The sequence below is a fragment of the Lynx rufus genome, unplaced genomic scaffold (genome assembly GCF_022079265.1).
Source record: "Lynx rufus isolate CCGP_SWC_20201006 ecotype Redwood Valley unplaced genomic scaffold, mLynRuf1.p SCAF_3, whole genome shotgun sequence".
Classification (NCBI taxonomy): Eukaryota; Metazoa; Chordata; class Mammalia; order Carnivora; family Felidae; genus Lynx; species Lynx rufus.
This window is the reverse complement of record NW_025814845.1, coordinates 1030108-1054232: the sequence shown is the minus strand read 5'-3', so window position 1 is coordinate 1054232 and position 24125 is coordinate 1030108. Positions and strand designations below refer to the sequence as shown.

General features: G+C 52.8%; 1 protein-coding gene across 4 annotated transcripts in view; it reads left to right on the top strand.

Annotated features, from left to right (window-relative positions):
• Positions 1-24125, top strand: part of TBC1D14 (TBC1 domain family member 14) — a 111915-nt gene that overhangs the window by 67100 nt on the left and 20690 nt on the right. For 2 of the 4 annotated variants that reach the window (XM_047091799.1, XM_047091800.1), the window contains exons 4-11: positions 9492-9610; positions 11622-11704; positions 12862-12979; positions 14961-15067; positions 18086-18166; positions 19059-19180; positions 21957-22028; positions 22743-22871. In XM_047091799.1, coding sequence (XP_046947755.1) covers positions 9492-9610; positions 11622-11704; positions 12862-12979; positions 14961-15067; positions 18086-18166; positions 19059-19180; positions 21957-22028; positions 22743-22871 — 831 coding nt within the window. The remainder of the gene's footprint in view (positions 1-9491; positions 9611-11621; positions 11705-12861; positions 12980-14960; positions 15068-18085; positions 18167-19058; positions 19181-21956; positions 22029-22742; positions 22872-24125) is intronic. The other 2 variants (XM_047091797.1, XM_047091798.1) reach the window with 2 other exon arrangements.

Here is a 24125-nt window from a genome sequence, read left to right as displayed (position 1 = left end):
CCAAACTCAGCCGCTTAACTGACTCAGCCACCCAGGTGCCCCGCAGTCCTTGTATCCGAAATCAACCTCTCCCCGTTTATCCTATTACTTTTTGAAAACCGCTTTGCCGAAGTATAATTCCATAAAATTCCTCATTGTGCGTACTGAGTGATTTTTTCGTAAGTTTACGCAGTTGTGCAACTCCCAGTGCAATCCAGTATTTGGGTATTTCCCTCACTCGATGAAGTTCCTGTTGGCAGTGGGTCTCTACTCCCCCCTCCAGCTCCAGGCAGACACTAACTTGCCTTCTGTCTACAGATTTGCCTTGTAAAGAAATGTCATAGAAACGGACCGTGCAGATTAGCCTTTGCATGGCTTCTTCCACTGTGTCCCACTCGGGGTTTGCCTGCATCGTAGCCTGTGTCCACGGCTCCTTCTCTCCATCCCCGTGCTCAGTTAACGTGTGCTCACGTTGTGAAGATTTGCCTCAAGTCTCTCTCTGGATGCCTGTTTTCTTTGCCTTGGGCAGGTCCCCAGGAGTGCGGTAGGTACACATCCAACGGTGTAAGAAACCGCCAGACGCTTTCCCAAAATGGCTGCACCTGCCAATGACTTATGCAAACTCATCTCTCCATGTATTCTCCTGTTCCTCCTCATTGCCTTGTCGTTCTGTGTGGCCTCGTGGATATCATGGACTTCTTTCTGAGTGAAGAAGTTTCTGGTGGCAGTTTGGGAATGCAGTTATCCAGAAAATCAGCCTGGGAAAGCCTGGTACTCATAGTCTGGGGACTTGTGAATTTCCATCACAGAGGAGTCTTGCGTTGTCTCAGACCGAATTTGTTCAGCCCTTGGACATTGGACCCATGGGCTGACCAGAAATAACGTTTGACCCCATGCAGATTTTAAAGATTTTTGTAAATTGAGGTATAATTTATAAGCAGTGGGATGCTCTCACCTGAAGGGTGCTCTCCAGTTAGTTTTGATGAGTGCATGTAAAGATACCATTTCTGACACCCGGCACAGATTCTAATGCCCCTTCCCAGCCAATCCCCCAGAAGCAGTGGTTGGTCAGATTGCTATCGGGATGTGTTTGGGTGTGTACCCTGACCTTCGGATTGAACTAATCTTATTGCAGAAAAAAATGAGCAACGGTGTAGAGAATAAAAATTGCTCATCATAAGCCCACGACCCAGAGGTTAGTAGTGTAGATATTTTACATAGTTCCTTTTGGTAATGCACATTTTTTATTTTAAAAAACCTTACAGAGCAGAGCTTTGCCCTGTGCTAGGTGTTGTGCTGCCTCCTTTTAAGAGTGTCCCATTTCCCAGCATGATGTTGCTGCGCTGAGATGCCGCGTCGCCCACCCCTTCGTGTCCGCCTGCGTCGGCTCCAGCGGGCGCGGGGAGCCGCGGCGGGACGGAGGGGTCGGGACCGGGGGGACCCGGGACACGGGTGCCGCCCCCGCCGCCCACACCGCTCTCGCCTCCCCGCCTCCCCGCGTCCGCGCGGCCAGGCCTGACGCGCCGAGACGGAGCGCGCGATCGGCAGCGCGGCATCTGCGCGCGACTGCGCGGCCTGCCGCCCCCGCCCCCGCCCGCCGAGCCGCCGCCCGAGGTCCCCGGAGCCGGCCGCCGGAGCCCGCCCGGGCATGGAGCCGCCGGCCGCGCGCCCCTGAGCCCCGCGGCGTTCATGGTGAGTGGTGAGTGGGGCCGCCCCCCCCCCCGAGGGCCACCGCCGGTCACCGGCCGGGGCGCCTGCGTGGGTGCGCCCGGTGCGTGCGTGTGTGTTGCACACGACTGCTCCAGCGAGCCGAGGCTTGCAAGTGGCCGCCGTGCGCCCCGCGCGCCTCCCTGCATTCTTTGTGTGTGCGGTTCCGCGTGATTTTCTAACAGGCCTCGGTTTTAATGGTGCAGTGAGAGGCTGAGCGAGCGAGTCGGCGCCTCCTGATTGTTAACCACCCCCCATGAGATTGCAGCCTGTTCTCGGATTCGGGTCAGGCCGGGCTCCCCTCTCAGAGGCGAGAGTGGCCTGTGCCCGTGAGCCTGGGGGAAGCCTTTGTGTGAAGATGAGCCCGTACCCTGCTTGCGCCGGGTCCCAGTAGGGTGGTCAGATTGCAGCATCTTGTTGAAACCCACAGCTCATTCGCGAGACCGCAGATTAACTTTTGTGTTGTAGACCTTTTGTAAGGGACACGACAATTAGAAACGGCTCCGGAGAGTTGCTCTCCCGAGTGCCGTTTCCGGTAACTTGGCGAATGCTCTTTGGGAAAGTACTGCCTGGTGAGTAGACTGGAGGCTCTCAGGGGGCCTTCTTCCTGTGAGGTCGAGCCTCGGTGGTCACCAGGACTGCCCTCTGGCAGACTGAGCACTCGTGAGACCTGGACAGGCCACTCTTCCCCGCTAAAAATGTCAAAACCAAAGCGGTGTTGTCTCAGATTCCAAAGCCGTGCCCCTCTCCCCCCAGAACTGCTTGTTACAAATGGCAAAGTGTGAAACCAGCGCAGTGTTCCTTCCAGGCACTTCACTGCCCTTCAGTTTTCCCTTCGGCCCTGTTAAGTACCCCTCCTGGCGGGAGATGCCGAGAAGAGTCGTTTTTAGTAACACGACAAGGTAAGAATTCCCTGCCATTTTCTGGGTACCTGCTGTGCCTGCGTGCCTTAGGTTAACCCATTCTCAGTCCATCGACGAGGAAACGGGCTTGGAAGGGTGAAGGGATGCGCTCAAGGTCACGCTGCGGTGGCGATAGTTGAGGAGGTGCTGGTCGAGACCCAAGCCTGCTTCCTTCCTGGTGCTTCCCCTGCAGGCTGCCTGGGTCCCCGGCGCTGCAGATGTGGCAGCTGTGCTGCCATCGACACTGGCTCACGTCAGTCGTACGGGTGCCACGTGTGGTGACCCGCCATGCTTTGTTGGAGCCATACCCCCAGCACGTCCGTCTTCCTTTGAGAACGCTGATCTTGGTACCATATACAGTTGAGTCAAGGACTGGAGTGCAGGTGTGGCCTGATGGCCCGTTCTCCTTCCGGCAAGTGTAGATTTCCAGGCAGCCGGGGGCTTCCGTTCCTGGCCGCACTCTTCCCAGGGCTGTAAGTGGCGTTGACAGCCCCTCCTGCCGTCCCACCAGGAATACTTCCTGTTCATCATTCGAGAGAGAAGCTTGATCTTTTCTTCGTCCTCTTAAAACAGATGCCTGTTGAGGTCATCTTTTTTTCCCTTCCTAACGGCAGGTTGTACGCCCTAGGAGTGTGTCCCCCTTCTCCTCGCCCTTAACGTCGTTCAGATCACACCCACGATGGGGATCCTTCCATGGGATGCGTCTCACAGGCTCGCCACGCCTTACTCAGTTTGCTTTCCGGCTCTGTGCCAGTGCAGCTCCTCTCCAGCGAGGCTTGTCCAGGCAGCTCTAGGCGGCTTGTTGAGACTGTAAAACCTAAAGCAACACAGCTTTGCCTCGGCGTCATTCCCCACGTAACACGCTCGTCCTACCCCACGAATAAGCCAGCTCTCGTGCGTGTCTCTTGGCCGCCGCCTGTGTTGTCGCAGGCCTCTCCCTCATGGCTTCCGGGCCAATCACCCTGGTCCTCTGTCCACTCATACGGACCCTTTCTGAGATGCTTTCCTTGATTTCCCCCAGCTGTAGGCATCCTGTCCTCTGGGCTTGCTCTCCTGTGGCATTTTTCATTCTCTGGTTTCGTAGCCTCTGCCAGCATCTTACTGCCCCTACCAGAGCCCTTCAGGGCTGTGGCCTGGGTCTCCTCGAGTGCCGGGCCCCCTGTAGTTCCTTCACAGATAAGGTCCCTTTCCATCTTCCTCCTGCCTGCTGAATCTGTTTTGCTCATGGCCCCTGCGTGGAGCTGAGGCCCTGCTCAGATGCCCTCACATTTTTCTGGACCCTTTGCTAGGTCATCGGACCACACCCACCTCTCAGCCCCTGGTTAAGTGCAGTAGGTTCTGTTTGCTGCTCTCGCTGGTGCCGGTCTTGTCTTCCCAGCAGGATGCATGGTAAGCCACTCAGGGCAGAGACTTCCAAATTAGTGGCTTGTAAGCTTTTTTGACCTGACACCACCATCCCCCCTGCCCCGGCTTAGACAGTTTGAGTCTGCACATTGGCATAACTAGGTATAGAAGTGAAACCAACTGTCCTTACTGTGTGGATTCTGTATTTTTTATCGTTTGGTTTAAAAGAAAGAAAATGTTGCAGGGGCACCTGGGTGGCTCAGTTGGTTAGGCGTCCCCCGACTCTTGATTTTATCTCAGGTCATGATCTCACAGTTCGTGAGTGTGAGCCCCGTGTCAGGCTCTGCACTGATAGCACAGAGCCTGCTTGGGATTCTCAAAATAAATAAACTTTAAAAAAAAAAAAGAAAGAAAAAAAATGTTACCATGACCACTTAAACTGATTTGTCACCAGAACTTTTTTTTTTTTTTTAAATTTTTTTTTTCAACGTTTATTTATTTTTGGGACAGAGAGAGACAGAGCATGAACGGGGGAGGGGCAGAGAGAGAGGGAGACACAGAATCGGAAACAGGCTCCAGGCTCTGAGCCATCAGCCCAGAGCCCGACGCGGGGCTCGAACTCCCGGACCGCGAGATCGTGACCTGGCTGAAGTCGGACGCTTAACCGACTGCGCCACCCAGGCAACCCTTGTCACCAGAACTTTGAAGAACTCTGTTCTCATTTCCCGCTGGGGCCGCGCAGGGCGTTGCACTCTAGCTGTCACTGGAACAGGTGATTTATACTGAGTAGTCTGCAGGCTCATCAAAATTTGATCCCATAAGGGTCCCAAGAAGGGAAGGGACTTTATGATGATAAATTGGCCTGAGGCTGGGCCTGGCCCAAAGAAAGGGCTCATGCTTCAGCCACTGAGCGGACCTCATCTCACCTCCTCCTCCCAGGAGCCTTCACACTTGATGCCTTTTCATAGGTGAGGAAGCAGGCTGAGCGAGGAGAGAGAGGACTCGCCTCAGGTCAGAGCCAGGCTTCGAACTCACTCTTTTTGCTTCCAGAGACCTAGCTCTTGCCCCATCACGTGCCGACCCTAACGCTAATCATTCATGGCTGAAAGTTGTTTTTCTAGGGACGTTTTATTCACTGCCCTCCCCCCACACCCCCCTGAAGGATCCTTAGAGTGAATAGTCCTCTCTTTTTTCCTAGTTAAACAATGATCTTATTTGCTCGAGTGCGCAGACAAATTTATGCCATGAGGGCAGAGGCTGTGAGTGACTCATATTTCCAACCGGGGGAAGGACTTGCTAGGTCTTAACGATTATTGAGCCAACCAGTAAATACGGCTCTTGGTCAGAATGAGTAGGGATTTAGGGGCGCCTGGGCGGCTCAGTCGGTTAAGCGTCCGACTTCATCTCAGGTCATGATCTCACGGTTCGTGGGTTCGAGCCCCGCATCGGCCTCTGTGCTGACAGCTCAGAGCCTGGAGCCTGCTTTAGATTCCGTGTCTCTCTCTCTCTCTACCCCTTTCCTGTTCATGCTCTCTCGCTCTCTCTCTTTCTCGCTCAAATAAATAAAACATTTAAAATTTTTTCAGAAAAGAATGAGTAGGAATTTAGCATCCTTATCCTTTCTGTTCCTCTCGAGACGCCTTCAGACAGCAACAGCCTTCTTAATTAAATGGTGGACATCCTCAGGTAGATCCAGAGCAAGTCCTTTGGACTTGGGAATTCTTGGGATGTTACTGACTGTCACAGAATGTACCTGGGTAGTGCCTCCTGAGTCTGTTGGGATCACACCAATTTGTGAGGGAGCCAGGCCCGTCTTGGCCAGTGTGCGCGTCTGCTCCTTCACATCCTTAGATGTCAGCCTCGGCCAGTTGGGGGCGCTGGGCCCTGAGGCGGAGCCCACTGGGACGGGCCCTTCTCAGGACCCTGCATGTGCCCCACGGTGGCGGTGGTCGGGCAGCAAAAAAGAGCAGTAGTCCTCAGTTTCTCAAATCGGTTCGTCTCGTTTGGAAAATGAGCTTCTTGTAGACACCTCTGTGTGAACTTCTGGAGGAACAGGGTGTAGCATGTGACCTGTAAACCGTTGCTGACGCCATTTATATCCTTCTAGAAAGGCTTTCCCTGGGATTTCAAGTATGAGCAGGACAATCCTCTTCAATTTTTTTTTTTTTTTAAATCATGCAGTGCTCTATGTGACTAAAACAGAAAAGTGTTTGCCCTGCACCTGCCCTTAATTCGGTATTACAGGTTGCTGTCATGCTTGGAGGCTTTGTTTGGACGGGATGTGAATGATTAAATTACTTCTGCATCATGTCCGTGAGTGGCTCGCCTGAGTTCCGGAGAGTGGTGGCAAGTGTGACTGCAGAACCAGAGGCTTGACTTCTGACCCCAGCTCCTCTGCTCTGGCTGGGCCGGTCATTGACGGCTCTGGGTCTCCACCTTCCCTTCTGTGGCCTGGGGACCGAGGCGGCTCCTCAGAGGGCTGGCGTGAAGGCCAAGTTCTGCTCACTGTGTGTGTAAAATCCTCACCAAGCGTTTGGCTCATTAACGTCTGTTTCCACTTGGTGTAAAGAGCTTCTGAGCGCTAACTGAAGAGATCTGATGTTTTTTGGTTATGCATCAAGGCGTTTGGTTAATTCTACTGCTTTTTGTATCTGTGCTGTTTGTAGACTTGGTTGCTTGGCCCTAGAGGTGGGGTGTGTGTGTGTGTGTGTGCGTGTGTGTGTGCGCGCGCGCGCACGTGTGCATTATGCACTTGTTTCAGGGCTAAGGATAATGGTACTCAGCAACCAGGGCTGCCCTTTATCGAGAACTTTCTCTGCACCAAGCCTCTCCTTGTTCCTTAGCGCTGTCTGGTCAGTACGGTTTCCCTTTTTGCACATGTGGACACGAAGCTCAGGGATTCTAAGTTCTGCCTGAAGCCACGGCTGGGTATTGGTGGTGAATTTGCTCCCGTACCTGTCTGCCTCCAGAGGCCACACTTAACCCAAGTAGCCTTTTCCCTCTAAAGCTGCACACCGGTTTAAGTATAGTCAAAAAGAGATTGGGCTGGCACAGAGTGGCGGAGTGGCCAGCCCCAGCCCCTTGCCGGCTGTGTGTTTGGGGGTAAGTCACTTCACCTTGAGCCTCAGTTACCCTATCTATAAAATGGGGGGGAGCCTTGCCACAGAGATTGTTACCGAGATAAAGTGACACAGTGTGTGTAAAGCACACACAGCAAATGGAAACGGGTGTCCACGTTCTGGGACATTTAACTTGGGGCTTGTCATTTTTGGCCTTGGCATATAGGTCACTAGACCATGGTCACCAGATAGGACCTTACAGGGCATTCGTTACTAATTCTTGTTAAAATGCAGCATGCCTCAGAATCTTTCTTAACATACAGCCTCTGGTAGATTGTCTACGGAACTCAAGATTTGGGCATCCAGGTGCTAGATTTGAAGTTTCCAGTGCCTGGCGTCATGTTAGATTGCAGCCGAGTGCCCGAAACCGCATGTATTCAGATGTGGAATCGATGAAAAAGTGAGTCTGTTTTCTCGGTCTGGGCAGGCAGAAGTCGTTTTAGTATTTTAATGGAACCATTTTAAGTTAGAGTAGACAGTGATGTCATCTAATCTTGTCCATCCAGACGTACAGAACAGCCCCACCCACCTGCTTCTCCGTGCACTCTCTTCTCATAGCTTACGTAGTTTGAGGAAAGACATTTTCCTCTCCACTTTTTAGAAGCCTCTATAGGCTTCTCTAGCTGAGAGAAGAATCGTTTGCCAAATAATTTTACCAGTAACACCCTCCTTGGCAGCTGTTAATAAAATTCATTTAGCAGTTAATTGCGTTCCACTTGGGATACTGCTTCTGTTATCTAGAATGGGTGTTAAGTCTTAGGTTAACTATTCATTTGTTTGTCCTGTCTTACCAATTAGATTGTCTTCCCTTAAGTGAGGGTCCTGGGAGCCTCGTCTATAATAGGCAATCAGAAAGTATTGGATCTTTTTTTTTTTTTTTCCTGTTTTGTGGAGGGCTAAGGGTACCCACACGCGCGCGCACATACACACACACACACACACACACACACACACACACACACACACGCTATATCAGAAACCGGACTCCTTGGTGCCAACTTGCTTGACTGTCCTGAACTCTCCTGTTTGGGCATTTGGAATGTGGGTCACCAGATGTGACTAAGCTTTTGTGGTTGCAGTCCGTGGGACAGATTAGTTACCCAGGGGTTGAGAGGCTGTTCATGGCACAAATATTTATGTAACAACTTGCAGTGATGGCTTCATACAAAGATGTTAAAGAATTTTTTTATGTTTCTGCTTTTAAGAAAATGAAACAGGGGCGCCTGGGTGGCTCAGTCGGTTAAGCGTCCGACTTCGGCTTAGGTCATGATTTCACGGTTCATGAGTTCGAGCCCCGCGTCGGGCTCTAGGCTGACGGCTTGGAGCCTGGAGCTTGCTTCGGATTCTGTGTCTCCCTCTCCCTCTGTTCCTCCCCCACTCGCACTCTGTCTCTCTCTCTCAAAAAATAAACATTTTAAAAAATTTTTAAGAAAGAAAATGAAACAGCATTTGCAACAACATGGATAGACCTAGGGTGTTATGCTAAGTGAAATGAGTCAGACGGATACCAGATGAGTTCACTCATGTGTGGAATGTGAAGAGCAAAACAAATGAATAAACAATAAGCAGAAACATCTGTAAATACAGAGGACACACTGGTGGTGGCCAGAGGGGAGGGGGTGGGGGTGGGAAAATGGGTGGAGGGGAGAGGGAGATACAGGCTTCCAGCCGTGGAGCGAGTAAGTCATGGGGACAAAGTGCGCAGCACGGGGAATAGAGTCAGTGATCCTGTCCTAGTGCTGTGTGGGGACGGGCGGTAGCTGCACGCGAGGTGAGCACAGCATAACACAGAGTTGTCTGTGGAATTGGTACGTTGTACACCTTAAACTAATATAACATTGTGTCACCTGGATTTCAGTTAAAAAACTATGTATGTAAAGTGAAACAGCTTTTTCATCTTCTGCAAAAAATTTTTAACCTCTTCCATCGCAGAAGCGATTTGAAGCCAACAAAAATACATAAAATGCGATGAGACAAAAGAAAGTGGGTTTGAGGTTTCGGTCGGGAGTGGGTATATGAGATGAAGCCGGGGGATCACATGAGTGCCGGAATTGGCTGTTGCTCTGGCTCTGAGCTTCCCAGCGGCCACTGCAATCATCAGTAAAACTTGACGTTGTTCAGAAGCCGGAAGATACGCCTCTTAACCCAGGAGAAGCGGAGGACACCCGAGGTGGCTTGTGGGCCCTTCTAAAGGGGCTGCTGGGATGGCGGTCCTCGGCGGCTCCCCCACCGGTGCGGGGGAGGGGCACGGTTCTCCCCACGGGGCTGTGGGACCCCCTTTAGTGGGTGGCTCTTCCTTCTGAAAAGGAAGTGGTTTCAGTGCATTATCCTCAAAATCACGTGAAAGACTTGATTACAAAACAGCTTTCTCGCCTTCGGAAGGGCGTCATAACACCTGAGCTGGCCAGGCCCACAGGTATCCCTTGTTTCTTTGTCCCAGGAATATGAAGACAAGGCTGGACGACCTAGCAAGCCGCCCTCTCCGAAGCAGAATGTGAGGAAGAATCTTGATTTTGAGCCACTTTCTACCACCGCACTCATCCTGGAAGACAGACCAGCGTGAGTCTTTTTCTTTTCTTTTTTTTTTTTTTTTCATGTTTACTTACTTTTGAGAGAGAGCATGAGCGGGGGAGGGGCAGAGAGCCAGGCAGACACAGAATCTGAAGCAGGCTCTAGGCTGTCAGCACAGAGCCTGACGTGGGGCTTGAACTCAGGAATGGGTGAGATCATGACCTGAGCTGAATTCGGACGCTCAACCGACTGAGCCAGCCAGGTGCCCCGAGACCAGCATGAGTCTTAAAAGACTCTCTAGAATGTTTGCTTTAGTAGATAAGTACAGTTTACCCTAGAAAAGGGCTGGGGGCACCAGAAGGGAGAAAAGTAAGCCATATTTCATATTAGAAATGCTCATTTCCTCATTTCCTCTTTATTCCCTACATTGACATGTATTCTCTGATAATAATAATAATAATAATAATAATAATAAAAGAACTTATCTGGAAAACTGTCCTTTAGCACAGAAATTCTGACTCCGGGTTTTCCATTCAAGTGGTTTTTCATTTTAATTCAGCGTTTAGAAATACTTAAGTAGCTATTGTAAATTGTGGACCAGCTTATAACTGCCAGAACCCCGGGAAGTGTATGTAGCACACAGGCGGTGTTGCAGGGGCGCCCCAGTCCTGTAGGACAGGTCCTGGACTGGCCTGCTGGGTTCTGTGGGATCTGCAGCACACGGGCTGCAGCGATCTCACCAGGCCCGCCTCTCTCTGGGCCTCTAGTGTCCCTGAACGGATGAGATCGGTTTTGAGGACGGGTTTACAGACCACACTTGGAGACCTTAGGGAGGTACAGGCCGCAGCTCACCTCGCTTCAGTATCGAGCTTCCATAGAACACTGCGCTTGAACAGAAAGATCCCTCAGCTGTGAAAAGAGGGAGAAAGAGAGATTGTAGAGCAGCGGTCCCTTGGGTCCCCGCCCATTCTGAAATTTAAAACTGATAAAATCCAAAGAAGAAATGCGTCTTCTGGTGTTAACTCGTGGTCCTTGGAATTGGTGGGTATGTCGTGGGCGGGGAGAGAATCCCTGAAGTGCCGGATTAGGAAGGTGGACAGAGACGTGGAAAGAGCCCACTGAGGATCACCGCTCCAGCAGTGCTCCCAGAACGGTGGCCTCCGGGAGATAGCACCGTGCCCTCCTGCAGCAGGGCGGTGGCTCTTTCCGAATGTGCCCCGACGCGGGGTGCACCAGCCAGACCTTGCCGCCTCCCACTTGTCAAGGGCCAGCAGATTCTCCCGCACTTTCCTGAAGGAGTCTGCATTTTAGTGTTTTTACGCAGGATTCGAAGTTGCACACCCCATGCAGGTGCTCAGAACTGTGGTGCACATTTGTGTGTAAGAAACCAAACAGACGAGCCAGTAGCGGATACGAACAGACCTTGTGCCCCTGAGAAACTGGCCCGGGAACGTGTTTGTACACGTGTGCCACCCTTCCGGAGGGCCCCCGGTTCACCGTGACCGTGACAGTTAACTAGTGCGTTGTCAGCTCACAGTTGCTTTGGAGACTGGGGTGAAAAATTCCAAAAGGTGAAGTGTTTATTGGGACCGTGGGCAATCATTCTTTTCTTTCTAGTGATCTTTGTACTTCAGGTTGTTTACAGTGAGCTTGTTTTAGCGTCTGTAAGTATGTTTAGTTTATGAAATTGTTGTGTCTTTGTAACAACTGTAGTTTTTTGGTCTTTGAGTGTGTCATTTTTTTTAGTAAGTCATTCTGAAAGTTTTGTTTTTCAACGACTTTTGTTTGCTATTTAAAATGGTGAAAATTGGGGCGCCTGGGTGGCGCAGTCGGTTAAGCGTCCGACTTCAGCCAGGTCACGATCTCGCGGTCCGTGAGTTCGAGCCCCGCGTCAGGCTCTGGCCTGATGGCTCAGAGCCTGGAGCTTGTTTCCGATTCTGTGTCTCCCTCTCTCTCTGCCCCTCCCCCGTTCATGCTCTGTCTCTCTCTGTCCCAAAAATAAATAAACGTTGAAAAAAAAAAATTTTAAAATGGTGAAAATTGTTTATTTTCTATCAAGAAATCTCCCAGCGAAGCCAGCTGAAGAAGCCCAGAAACACAGGCAGCAGTATGAAGAAATGGTGGTTCAGGCCAAAAAACGAGGTAACGGGATTCTTGCGTGTCGGTTGTGTAAGCACGAGATTTTTGTCTCTTTCTGGAGAGTTTTTTACCTTCTGGAGCCCTACATCCTGAACCTTGGGGAATGTCTCAATGTTTTGAAGTTTATAATTTTCCATCAAAAGTGTATGTTTCTACTAACCATCCGTTCCCGGTAGCTTTATTCAAGGTAATAGAATTTACACAAGAAAAGAGACCGTGCAGGGTGAAAGTGCTGGTTTGGAGAAAGCTTCAGCCAGTGGTGATGCGCAGACTTCCTCCCCTCCCTGGGCTCTCTTTTCCTTATTTACAAGAAGATGTGATTGGATTTGATAAAATCCCTTGCAACACTTAAAATCCCTAGGAGTCCAGCGTGTTTGAAAAGTATACGTAATCAACAAAATGTGGCCCATCCATACAGTGGAATATTAATTCAGCCGTAAGAAGGAAGGACATTCTGAGGCGTGCTACCACAGGAACGAACCTGGAGGGCGTTACACTCAGTAAAAGAGGCTACTCACTGAAGGACACACAGATGGAAGTAGAAACGTGGGGCCCGGGGGAGGAGGGCACGGGAGTCCGTGTCTAACGGGTGTGGCATTTCATTTTGGGAAGGCGGGAAAGTTCTGGAGACGGACGATGGCGATGGCTGCGTAACACGTGAACATACTCAGTGCCACTGATCCTACATTTAAAATGGTTAGGATGTAAATTTTGTTTTGGGTGTTTTACCACCATAAAAAAATACAAGAAAGGATGTGTCAGTTAAGATGCAGGGTATTTCTCAGGGGGGCTGCTTACACACCAGGAGGGGGGCGAGGCTGGGGCTTCTGTTGGGAAGGGCATCGGACAGGGGCCACGGGCTTCTGGTGGTCCGGTAATGTTCCCGTTTTTGACCAGGCGGTGGATTTCACGGGTTTCTTTTTTTGATCGGTGAACTGTGTTCTTACGTGAGTACCGCCTCCGTACGTGTGCTCTGCCTGAAAAGCTTCCCGAGAGATGGGTGACACCTGAGCTTTTGAAACTCCGTGAGCCTGAAATGGGTCTAGAGAGAGAGGCCTGTGGCGGCTTCGCAGCGTGACCCTGAGGAAAGTCACGCGGCGTGAACAGGGTGGGTGTCAGTTAACAGGTGCTCTCTTCTTGCTTCCGGTCGCGGTCGGCAGAGCTGAAGGAGGCGCAGCGGAGAAGGAGGCAGCTGGAGGAGAGGTGCCGCCTGGAGGAGAGCATCGGGAACGCCGTCCTCACCTGGAACAACGAGGTTTTGCCTAACTGGGAGACAATGTAAGCCGCGGCGTAGTCGGGCTGCCAGGCCACCAGGCGCTCCTCTCTGACACCTGTAGCTGGCGGTGCTGTTCACTGTAGCTCCCGTCACAGCCCTCGGCGAATTTACCTAATATGTTTGCGTGGCCTGGAGTCTCCCTCCCCGCCTTGGTTGGGTCCTGTCGATCCTTGCCTGGACCCCGTGACAGCCCCCATCTAACCCCCAGTTTGTCTTGTGCTCAGTAGCCAGAGGGATCTTCTAAAGCCCAGGTCTGTGTCCCTCCCTATATAGAGTGTCCGTGACTTCCTGCTACTCCGCAAACGGTGTGAATTCCTCTGTGAGATAGCCCGCTGCTTTATCTGTAGGCTCACCTTCCAGCTCTCCTTCCTTGATGAGCCCTTTTCTTAGGGAGCCGCAGGGCCTTTGCATGTTCCATGTCCTTTGCCTAGAGTGCTCTTGCCCTGTAACTCCTCATCCAGCTACTTCTTCATTCTTTAAAGCTGAGACTTCCCTGGGGAAAACTTTCCTGCCCAGGTGATTGTAGAAGACCCCTGGGTCTGCTGCATCCGTGTGCTCACGTGTCTGTAGTCCTCTTTCTGAAGATGGGGACCGGGTCTTCTTTGACGACACCCCCCACTGGCCAGTACCCAGCAGAGTCTGGCAGCTGCAGTCATCTTAACAGCAGAGGGGCAGCTGTAGATCTTTTCTTCCTGCGTGTTCAGAATGGAGAGGGGACAGCAGTCCCAGGGCCACACACAGAGACCGGTGCCTCCTTTCGGGCCTCAGCCCGTTAGCCGGGATGCCGGGGAGCTTGGATGCGAATTTCCCTTCAGCTCTTGTCCCTTCCCACTGAACCGTGTGGCAGGATGTTGGGGACTTGTTTCTGGCACTTGCCCGGCTGTTACTCGCTCTCGTCACGGGGTCAGATGGCCGTTGAGCATGTCTACTAGGTAAACAAGCTGTTCCCAGAGCCTGCTTTTCTGGGCTGGACATGGCTGGGAAACCCTTTTTCTCAGTTGGGACCCAGTAACAAGGGTTGAGGTGCTCAGAGCCCTGGGACTGCAGAACCGCCCCTCCCCGTCCGCGCTGCGCTGTCCGATGCTTGACTTGATCTAGATGCGTGCGTTTATATGACAGCTGCCATTCAGTTCGCCGGCGGGGCTCCAGGCACTGTGCTGGGTACCTCTGTGCTCCGTCCCCCTTGATCTTCAGTACGGCCCCTGGAGGGGAGGGTTTCACCATCCGGGTGTTAGCGGGGACGTTACGGGGTCAGAGAGGGGCGATCTGCGCTGGGCTCCGCGGGTGTGGGTGGAGCGAGATGCAGACCCGGTTCCTGCAGCACCAGCCGGCGCTGCATTGAGAGGCGCCTGGGGAGTCTTTGGCACTTTACGTTTGTCCGGTGTGTTGGCAGAGCGTGTCCGTCGCGGCCAGCAGACCTCAGCGCCTCTGTGCAGCTCCGAACGTTCTGGGTTAGCAGAGTCTCCTCTGCCAGTGGAGTTTGGCAGCTCATTACCCAGGTGGCCGGTGCGCAGCAGTGCGGTGGCCGGCCACAGGGCTCTTGGGATCCCCTCCCCTGCGGCTCTGCGGCCCTGCCTCCCGGCACCCCCACACCGTGCCCAGCTGTCGGCAGTCCCTGCAGCCGGCCAGGCTATTTCTTGTCGCTGTGCCTTCCACTCAGAAAGCCCTTCCCAGCCTCTGTTTGCTTCACCTGCTACTGGTCACTCGGGGTTCAGCTCCAGAATAGCACCCCAGGTCCCCTGAGCTGCAGCGCCCTTCCTGCTCATGCGGGGCCCCTCGCGCACCTGTCACAGCCATTGCCCAGTGGAAGCCAGTTGTTGATCTCCTGGCCTCTGGAACCCTGGGCTGCAGGCTCCCTGAGGGCAGGGGCTGTACCACGTGACTGTGTATCCCCCGCTCTCGTGGTCTGGGGCTAGGCACACGGGCAAACAGATTTCTTCATTGAGAACAAACTCATAATTTCATGCTTCCATTTTTGTCCAGGTGGTGCTCTAGAAAAGTTCGAGATTTATGGTGGCAGGGAATCCCTCCCAGTGTGAGAGGCAAAGTCTGGAGCTTAGCCATTGGCAACGAGTTAAACATCACCCATGGTGAGTAGCTTGCGTGGTCCTAGGCTTGGAGAATCCATTTGTCATACCCCCGCCAGCCTCCACCCCCAGCCTTCTGGCTTCTCCTGTCCCCTTTGGCCTGTTAGGAAGAAAGGCAGCCGTTGCCGTGAAGCCGTGTCTTGTGAGAGGTCTGGTGACCGTCCTCCGGGAGGCCGGGGTCACTCCTAGCTGCTTCAGTTACCTGGTAGTTCAGAGCAAACAACTGCCTGCTTCCCGATACCGGTCCTCCTCCCTGGACAGACAGGGTGTCAGAGCATCGGCGGGCTGGGGCATGTCAGAGTCCTGTGGACAGCACGTCTTGATGGGCACATGACAGGGTTTCTGTGGAGGCATCCTATTTGGGGGATTGTTGGTTTTTTGCAGCATTTTGTTCCAGGCACCTTAGAGGGACGGCTGCTGTGCGCAGGGGCCCCTGAGGCACCGGTAGCTTGTGCCAGAGGAGACCTCGAGATGCGTACTCCCCTCTCTTAGGGCTGTTTGTCTCGCTGGATGCCCTGTGTGTCGCACTGGCCCTTGTCCTCCTTCAGCGGCGCCCAGTGGGCTCCCTTCCGCTCTGAGCCCATCGCCCAGTGAGCCTGTGCGCACAGTGGGCCATGGACGCCAGGAGCTCAGAGACTTACGATTACGTGCTTGACAGATGGTGGTCTCTATTCCTTCCTTTTCTCCCTGGCTGCGGTCTCAGCTGCTGAGACTGGAGCTGCTTCCTCGTCGTCTTTGTATTGGTGCCCAGGAAATGCCTGTGCAATTGATGGTGGCGGTTTTTACCCTGTTGAAGACATTGGAGTTGAAAACAGATTAATTTGGATCTTCTCTGTGTAGCTAGGGCTCGTGTTATTTATTCCTTTTTTTTTTTTTTTTTTTTAATCTTACAAGACTTTCATCTTCTTTCCATGATCGTGGCCTTGGCCAGGCAGTGGATGGTTACTGGTTGCTATATATAGTGATGTCCTCAAGGCTCCCTTTTTGGCCAACCCATACCAACCAAAACTCTACCTTCTTCATGTGAGACGATGATGTGTAACATTTAACCTGTAGCAACTGATTTGTTAAGAGCTTCCCCAGAGGTAGAGGTGTGGAGGAACTGCTGAGCGATTATCCGGGTCCTTATTCTTGAAAACTTTCTAAACATTTTCAACGGCCGATTGTGGTACAGAGTACTATGTGTGTGTCTGGTTTTCGTTGATGCCTGGGTAGATTTTATTTGAATTAGAGTCTTCTGTGGACCATATCAGAACAGATTAGGCTACACAGCTAATTAATCAGTTACATACCTTGAAAGTTTATCTAAATGCTGATATTGGCTCATTTTACTTAAATTGCATGTTTCTTGAGGAGCTACCTAGCGTCCGTGGCCCCCGCCAGAGCTGGTGCTCAGGAAGCTGGGGTCCCGCCTGTCATGCTCTCCACTGTGTCACCTGTGCCCAGCCCAGTGCTCTGCACACGACAGGTGCATTGAATGAACGAATGCCAACTATTGGGCTCTACCTGGTCTTCGTTTTACTGAATATTTAAGCCAGTGTAAGAACACAGATGGTCGTGAATTCCAGTTGTCCAGGCCGGACATCACATTAGACTCTTTGCTTGCACGTCTTACAGGGCATTGACGGCCATCCTGTGCCCCAGACGCTCGTGTGTGGTGGAGGCTGTCCCCTGCCTGACTCTGAAGCCCGTGTTCCCAAGTTGGGAAGGCCTGGAGTTTTGCTCTTAAAGGTTGTGGTTGTGAGACTGGACACTTAACTGGAAGTCAGTGTGATACTAGTTATTAGGGAAGTAATCCGCTGTTAGGGAAGTCAGGCTTGTGCTCTGAAATTGGATTTGGGAAGAAGGTGTCCCCGTAGACACAGGAGTAAAGCCACGGAGATCATATTTTTTAAAACCCTGACCCTTTGACCCATCCTCCCGTGAGTCTGCTGGCGTCTGTGCTTTAACTGTCACATACCTCATTTGGGAAGGGGCTCCCTGTGCTCAGGGGCCACGCGGCCGTTCTCTTCCGTCTTCTTGCTACCGTGACCGAAGCTGGGCCCACCTCCTGGAAAGTGAGAGCAAGCCGAGGCTCCCCACACCCTCCTGTCTAACGATGATAGGGGGAGGTTACATTTCACAGTCATACCCTTTTCTGCCCCGGCCCACTAGCATGCTGGCTCTCAGATCTTTGACGAGGCTGGAGAAAGGTCATTAATCAAGATCTCACCTGTTGGAGCATCATACTGTTAACTGGAACTCTCGGCTTATAGTTTAAAAAATAGCATGTGCTGTCTGGAAGGCAGAGGTGGTCTTCTGCCTTATTTTCTGCAGGTAACGGTGGGGAAAATAAGGTCACAGAAGTTCTCTGGGTAGCTGCAGGTAAAGTCTTAGTGATCCGTTGGTGCTCCTCCGTGATCCGGACGTGGATGGCCGGGCAGCACCGGGACCGGGCGATTTGGAGCCTGCCTGGTGGGGACTCATCCTGGTGGTGCCCCGCCAGCAAGAACCTGTAGGTTTTGAAGCCTCTGCCCATTTTGCTTGCCCCGCCCCTACCCGCTTCAGGCAGCAAGATTAGGAAGGCTGGGCCGGGGAGGGTAGCGGTTTCATCTTGTCCTTGTCTGAAACCAAATGGGTTTCCCCTGGTCTCTGCCTCCCTCCATCGGTCAGATACCCATTGACTGTATTGATCTGTGTCTGTCCCGGCGCCGTTTGCTCTGGACGCATAATGAGCCAAAGACCTTTGTGGTCTCGCCTCTGAGGAGCTCACCCTGCTAGAGGCATTAGACCCACAAACAAGTCTGACACGAAAGCATTGTATGGGTGGGTTGTGTAATTTAAGTAGACGCCAGGCAAGTGGTCTGTCGTGTGTTCTTTCTTAGTCCCTGGTGGTGTCGTTGGCCGCGTTGGGGGGACTTGTGTACGTGGCTGAATGGGTGTGCGGTCTGTGGTTGAACAGGCAGCAGTGTCCTCTCTGGTTCCTTTGAGGAGACATACTCCCATGTGCATGTGACACTTACCCGGAGGCTTCTCTTCCAGAGCTCTTTGACATCTGTCTTGCCCGAGCCAAGGAGAGGTGGCGGTCCTTCAGCACAGGAGGCTCCGAAGCGGAGAACGAAGGTATACGTGGCTCTGAGTCGTGCGGGCCACCTTAGTCAATTACGTGTGTCCTTATTTGTTACATAACCAACAGAGTTTACTTAACAGGCACGGTGGCTGGTGCAAATTTACAAAAAAACTTCACAGGAAAAGGGATTTTTTTAGAGCAAACAAGTTGAAGAAACAACGTTTAGGAGAAAGCATTTACCAGTTCCTGCGGGATGTTTGTGTCCAGACGTGCAAGAGGGCCGGTCCTAACCGGGGGTTTCCTTTATTCACTGTTCACGTGATTTCCGGCAGGCTGGCCCCTAGGGCTGGTCCAGGGTTGCCTCATGCAGGATTATGGGAACTACCCCAGGGAGATGGGGCACTGCACGTTTGCCACATGAGCTTCTGGAATTTCCGTGATGCACAGGAATGATGACTTCGGTTGGTTAACTAGTACCTTGTGGTTTTTTGTGTACTATGAGTGTTGGAGTTCAAAAAATACGAAACTAGTCATCCGTAAACATTTCTTAGAAACGGAACACGAGAGTGTCCCCCGCGGTAACTGCCGCACAGGCTGAGTTCCCACCAGCGATGCTGGAGACCATGTAAACGTGTGTTGTTGTTTCCTGGGCCTGGAGCCATTGGTGTATCGTCCTTCATTTGTCCCTCCCACTTGTTGACGTAAGGTAACGTCAAGTCAGGTTTTGATTTCAGACCCTGGAAGATACCTAATGATGACCTAGCATCAGACGGGGCTGTGAGACGTTGCTCTCAGTAAGAAACCCCACAAGCTGTTGGAAGCCCAGAGTGGAGTCCGTTGGCTCACGCTGCATTTGGGCCCCTGTCCCTGTGCAGAGCAGCCCCCCTGTTTGATCCCTGTAAAGCTTCAGAACCTTCTGATTTCGCACTTGCTTGCCCCTGACAGGTGTCGTGACTCTTGATCTTTTGATAGATGCCGGGTTTTCAGCAGCAGACCGAGAAGCCAGTTTGGAGCTTATTAAACTGGACATTTCTAGAACGTTTCCGAATCTCTGCATTTTCCAGCAAGTAAGTGGTGGTAATTTGTTGCTTTGAGTATGTTTCATCTAAACGTCATAGACGCCAAACTGTACATGTTTGTAATCAAGTTTGAAAATACTAGGGGATTTTGGGGGGAGTGGGGGGAGGGCAGTGTCATGTCAATACGTTTCGACTTCACCAATAAGGGGAACTGGTTCTTTCCAACAGACATTTAGCATGGCCACGTCTCCGCTTTTAAAGGCCGTTCTGGCCTCCTTTGGAAATGTATTTATGGAGGCCTTGGTAGGTGTGGCACGGGAAGGGCCCCGTGTGCTGTTCCGTCCAACAGCTTCCCTTGGTGCTGCTTCGGTTCTGGGGCCGCACACAGCACCACTCAGGACGTGATCCGGTGTGGTCGAGCCTGGGGTGTGGGCCGGGGCAGGGCGGCTGCAGAAGTCCTCGGCAGCCGCGGGTTGCAGTGAGGGTGGGCTTCTGAGCAGATGGCCTGGGACAGCGTGACACCACTGGGTATAGAAGCCAGCCACGGGAGCCAGGATGCAGTATTCTCTTGGATGGCAGGAAAGAGACCCGTGGGCTTCTGAATTTGCAAAGACGGGACGCAGGGCTGCCAGCAGTGGATTCTGGAACAGAAGGCCTCTTCTTCTGACAGCAGACATTTACCTGGGGGGCTTGTTGGACCCTCCCGTATCCAGTCTGTTACGGTTTTTGCCAGGTCTGCTTCTGAAATATCCTCGAATCTGTCCTTTCTGTGTTCCCGCCACCCTTACTTGGTGCAGATGCCCATCCTTCGTGGGTCGCTGCACCAGCTTCCACACGGGTCCCCGGCCTCCTCCATGCACTCCCCTTGGGGCCTGCCGAGCAACCTGGGAATCCCCGATCCCCTTGTGTCAGGCCCATTTCTAGGATCATGCCATGCACACGCTAGGGAACCAGAACACATGGTTCACCGGCCACCTGGAGTGAGCCCGGCATGCAGGTGTAGACATTAGAGACCCATGGGCTTTGCAGAAACCTGGGTGTGTCTCAGCACGGGGGAGCTGCAGCCAGGGCGTGGGGGAGGTGTCGGGAACCGGGTCACCAAGGAAGGGCTCTCAGGCTGTGCTTGGGGTAGGGACCAGAGAATGGGAAAGACATTCCGGGCAGAAGGAGGAGTAGAAGGGAAGCATCAGAGAGCGGATGGTGCAGGGCATCTCCGCTTCCCCCGGGAGAGAACCTCGCTGAAGGATCGAACAGAGAGCATGGAGTTCGGTGCTGCGGCCCCTGCTTACCGCCTCCTGGCCGCTGTGGCCGATCCACGAGCCCACACCCTGGAGGAAGGGGAGTGTCGGGGCAGTGCTGAGATGCACTTGCAGCGTAGCTGAGAAGGGCGGTGGGCGCGCCGGGACGGGGCCCGGGAGGTGCTGGCGCCTTGCCGACGCGGACGGCCGGCGTTCCCAGGGCCGGCGACCCAGAGTGATCTCCCAGAGTCTTTCTCGGGGACTCAGCCTTCTCAACAGGTCCGCTGGGCGATTATCATGGTGCAGGGAGATGTGTCCCGAAAAAGACGAGCTTCAGGGATCTCTCTCGGATGGGATCGGGGCAGATGGCAGAGAAGTTGGCCTTTTTCTTTCCTCCGGGTTCCTCTGGGTGTGTCCTCAGTCTGTGGTTCCCTCAGCTCCGAATTTTATAACACGTAATATTACAAAAGCAAAGGGCAGTGGGAGGGGGAGAGTGTGGGGAGATGGCCAAAGCACGGGCTTCTAAAATCAGGAGCTGTTATCTTTGTCAGAGAAAGGACACGTAGCATTCGGCAGGGCAGGAAGTCCTTTAAGTGAGAATCAACTTACCTTTAAGGAAAGTTCGCTGTAGCACTCTGGTGTTTCTCAGGTGGTGACCGTCCACACCCGTGTTCAGGGGGGCATTTGGTGCCACCACAGGAGCTCCTGCCCGTCCCCCTTCTCTCGTTTACCCTCCTGTCGTGGGCATTCCTCCCTTCGTTCCCCTGTGGTTTGGCAGTGTCTCTTTCGCCTGACGTTTTCTGTGTGCCAGAAGGTGATGGTCGAGGCCACGGTGTTCTTTCTGAGTCACACGCAGTCGCCTGTAGAGTGACTTCCTCGTCACACACACCGTGTACGCTTTTTAGTCCTCGAGTTAACTGAGGCCGCATGGTGGATGCGGGCAGGGAGAGCGGGATGCGGGCCGGGCCGGTGCTTTCACGGCATCTTCGGACACACGGACTCCGGGGGACGCGGCTCTGTACTGGCTTCTGCGCTCACTTAGAAGACTGGAAGCCCCAGCACACGTCTGGGAGGGATGGCCGAACCGGGAGGGTGTCCGGAATACCACGGTCGCTCGCGGGCCTGGACGCTTGGAGGGTAGTTCTTAACGCTGCCGTGCTGAGAAACACGAAAGAATCCGGGGAAGGGAGGCAGAGAGGCCGGTCGGGACGGCGGGTAGCGCTCACTCCCGAAGAACCCTGGGGCGGGGAGCGGGCATGCCCGCTGAACTGGGCAGGGGAGATAGTCACCCAGCGGGAGCCCGCCAAGGGTGGTTTCCTCGGGAGGCGTTCACGCCTGAGCTGCCCGCTTTCTTCCAAGCAGCTTTGCGGGTTGAGTCTGCGGCCTCTCTTGTCAACCGCGGGTTGGTAGTCCGCTTGTTGAATTGCGCTGTGCGTGGAGAGCTGCTAGCCCCGTGCTTGGCCGCTGCTTGGTCGTCTGTAAACGGCCGGCGTGACCGGCGGCAGGAGCAGCAGCACCGTCACACGCCGTCGTGAGTACTAACCAGACTTACGCACGTGTTGTTTTTGGTGTGTTGATCCTTTTAGGGCGGTCCGTACCATGACACGTTGCACAGTATTTTGGGCGCTTATACTTGTTACCGACCGGATGTGGGTTATGTAAGTGAATTGTTTCAATATCTTATACCGTTCTCCTCTACAAAGAAAGTCAGAATGTTGCCCAGCCCACCTTGGCTGCAAACGTCAGGTTGCGTGCCTTCAGATTTTTTTTTGGTTGTGGTCGAGGGGGTTGGAGAGCCTCGTGGTAAATGGAGTTGCCTCCGTTTTCTTGTAAAGGGATCGAGCTGACACGGCCGCTCTGTGGCATTCATCACATTTTAATTGGGTTTGATTTTCATTTTTTGCACGTGATTTTTTTTTTCAAGCACTAAATTAAAAAGATCCTAAGCAGTAACCATTTAAAAGCCATTGCTGCCGTTTTTGTGGCTTAGCAAGTGTGCGTGTGCATGGTCTTAGATTTAACACACTAAGTTAGATGCACGTTCCCACGGCACCGGGACGCTACGTTCGGGAGGGCGGTACTTCAGATGCCAGATGTGTAGTGGGGGGAGGTCCATTTATCGTTCTCTGTGGGGATGGAGGCGGGGACTGAAGGGGCGTGGGCCAGGCGGCTGATGTGACAGAGCCGTCCGAGGAGGGACAGGTCAGGGTCCAGGAGGCTCTCAGTTCAGCTTCGGGCGGGTCGTGGTGGGGGGGTGGCTGTGTGGGTCTTTCTAGCACGAGGGTGGGTGTTGATGGTTCCTCTTTCGAATGAAAGAGCAGCTCAGACTGTGGGGCTACCGTGAGTTTAACCCCCTTCTCTGCTTCCCTCAGGTCCAGGGCATGTCCTTTATAGCGGCAGTGTTGATCTTGAACCTAGATACTGCAGATGCCTTCATTGCTTTTTCTAACCTTTTGAATAAACCCTGTCAAATGGCGTTTTTCCGAGTGGACCATGGCCTTGTGAGTATCTTCAGTGTATACGCCCTGGGTACCCTGTCCTCACACAACCCGCATTGCTAACCATTGCGTCAGAGGGGAAGGGAATGTATTTTCCAGACGCACGGTTAATAGTCATTTGTATGTATTTCTTGTTTGTATGTGTTTCTAAATACATTCTTTCAGAAGTATTTCTGAAAGTACATTCTTTTTTTTTTTTTTTTTTAATTTTTTTTTTTTCAACGTTTATTTATTTTTGGGACAGAGAGAGACAGAGCATGAACAGGGGAGGGGCAGAGAGAGAGGGAGACACAGAATCAGAAACAGGCTCCAGGCTCTGAGCCATCAGCCCAGAGCCTGACGCGGGGCTCGAACTCCCGGACCGCGAGATCGTGACCTGGCTGAAGTCGGACGCTTAACCGACTGCGCCACCCAGGCGCCCCTGAAAGTACATTCTTTAAACAAGTGAGGAGGGGTGGCTCCTGCCCGCATGTACGCACTTTGTGGCACAACAGAAGGCTGGGCGCGGGCTCCGCATTTGGGTCTGTCAAACAGAACGTCGCCTCATTCACCTCCGTTGCCGCCCACTGTCACACTGGGGCCCCGCTTCGTGCAGTGCGCTCACCACAGAGAGGAGACGTGGTTAAGACCAGCTCCTTGATTCGACAGAGGCCGCACTGTGTAGACGCTGCTGTAGGCACAGAATAGGTGGAAGGAGCTGACAGGAGTCGCCCTCACCTGCTCCTGGGGGTGGGTCCTCTGCGTGGCGCAGATGAACCAAGGCTCAGAAACGACATGACCCATCAGGTCACGCAGCTGGTGAGTGGAAGGGGCATGAGCTCAACCCGTTCTGCTTCCTAAGCCTGTGGGCTTTCTACGGCCCGGAAGAAGAGTCGCCCGTTCAACAAGCCCATTGGCCTTTTTAATGGGCGCTGTCTGGATTGGCTGATAATTTGCTGATGCTTGTCACCAGTACTTCTAGACCAAAACGATCTGATAGTTTAGATCAGCTGGAGAATATTTCTTCCTTAATGTCCTAAGGACTCTGAGGATTTCTTGCTCAGGCAGCACGTACGTTTAAAAAAAGAAGTATTTCAAAACTGCTGCACAAATGGCGGCCCGTAGGACGTTGAGGAGTCCTTGTGGAGGGCAGTTCGGTCCTGAGCGTCAGTAGTGGTAAGTGGCATGGGTGTCTAATTCTGCTTGTGAGAACCGTTCAAAGAAAGTCCCGTTCCGAGAAAGTCACAAGCATGGACAAAGCATTACGCACAGAGATGG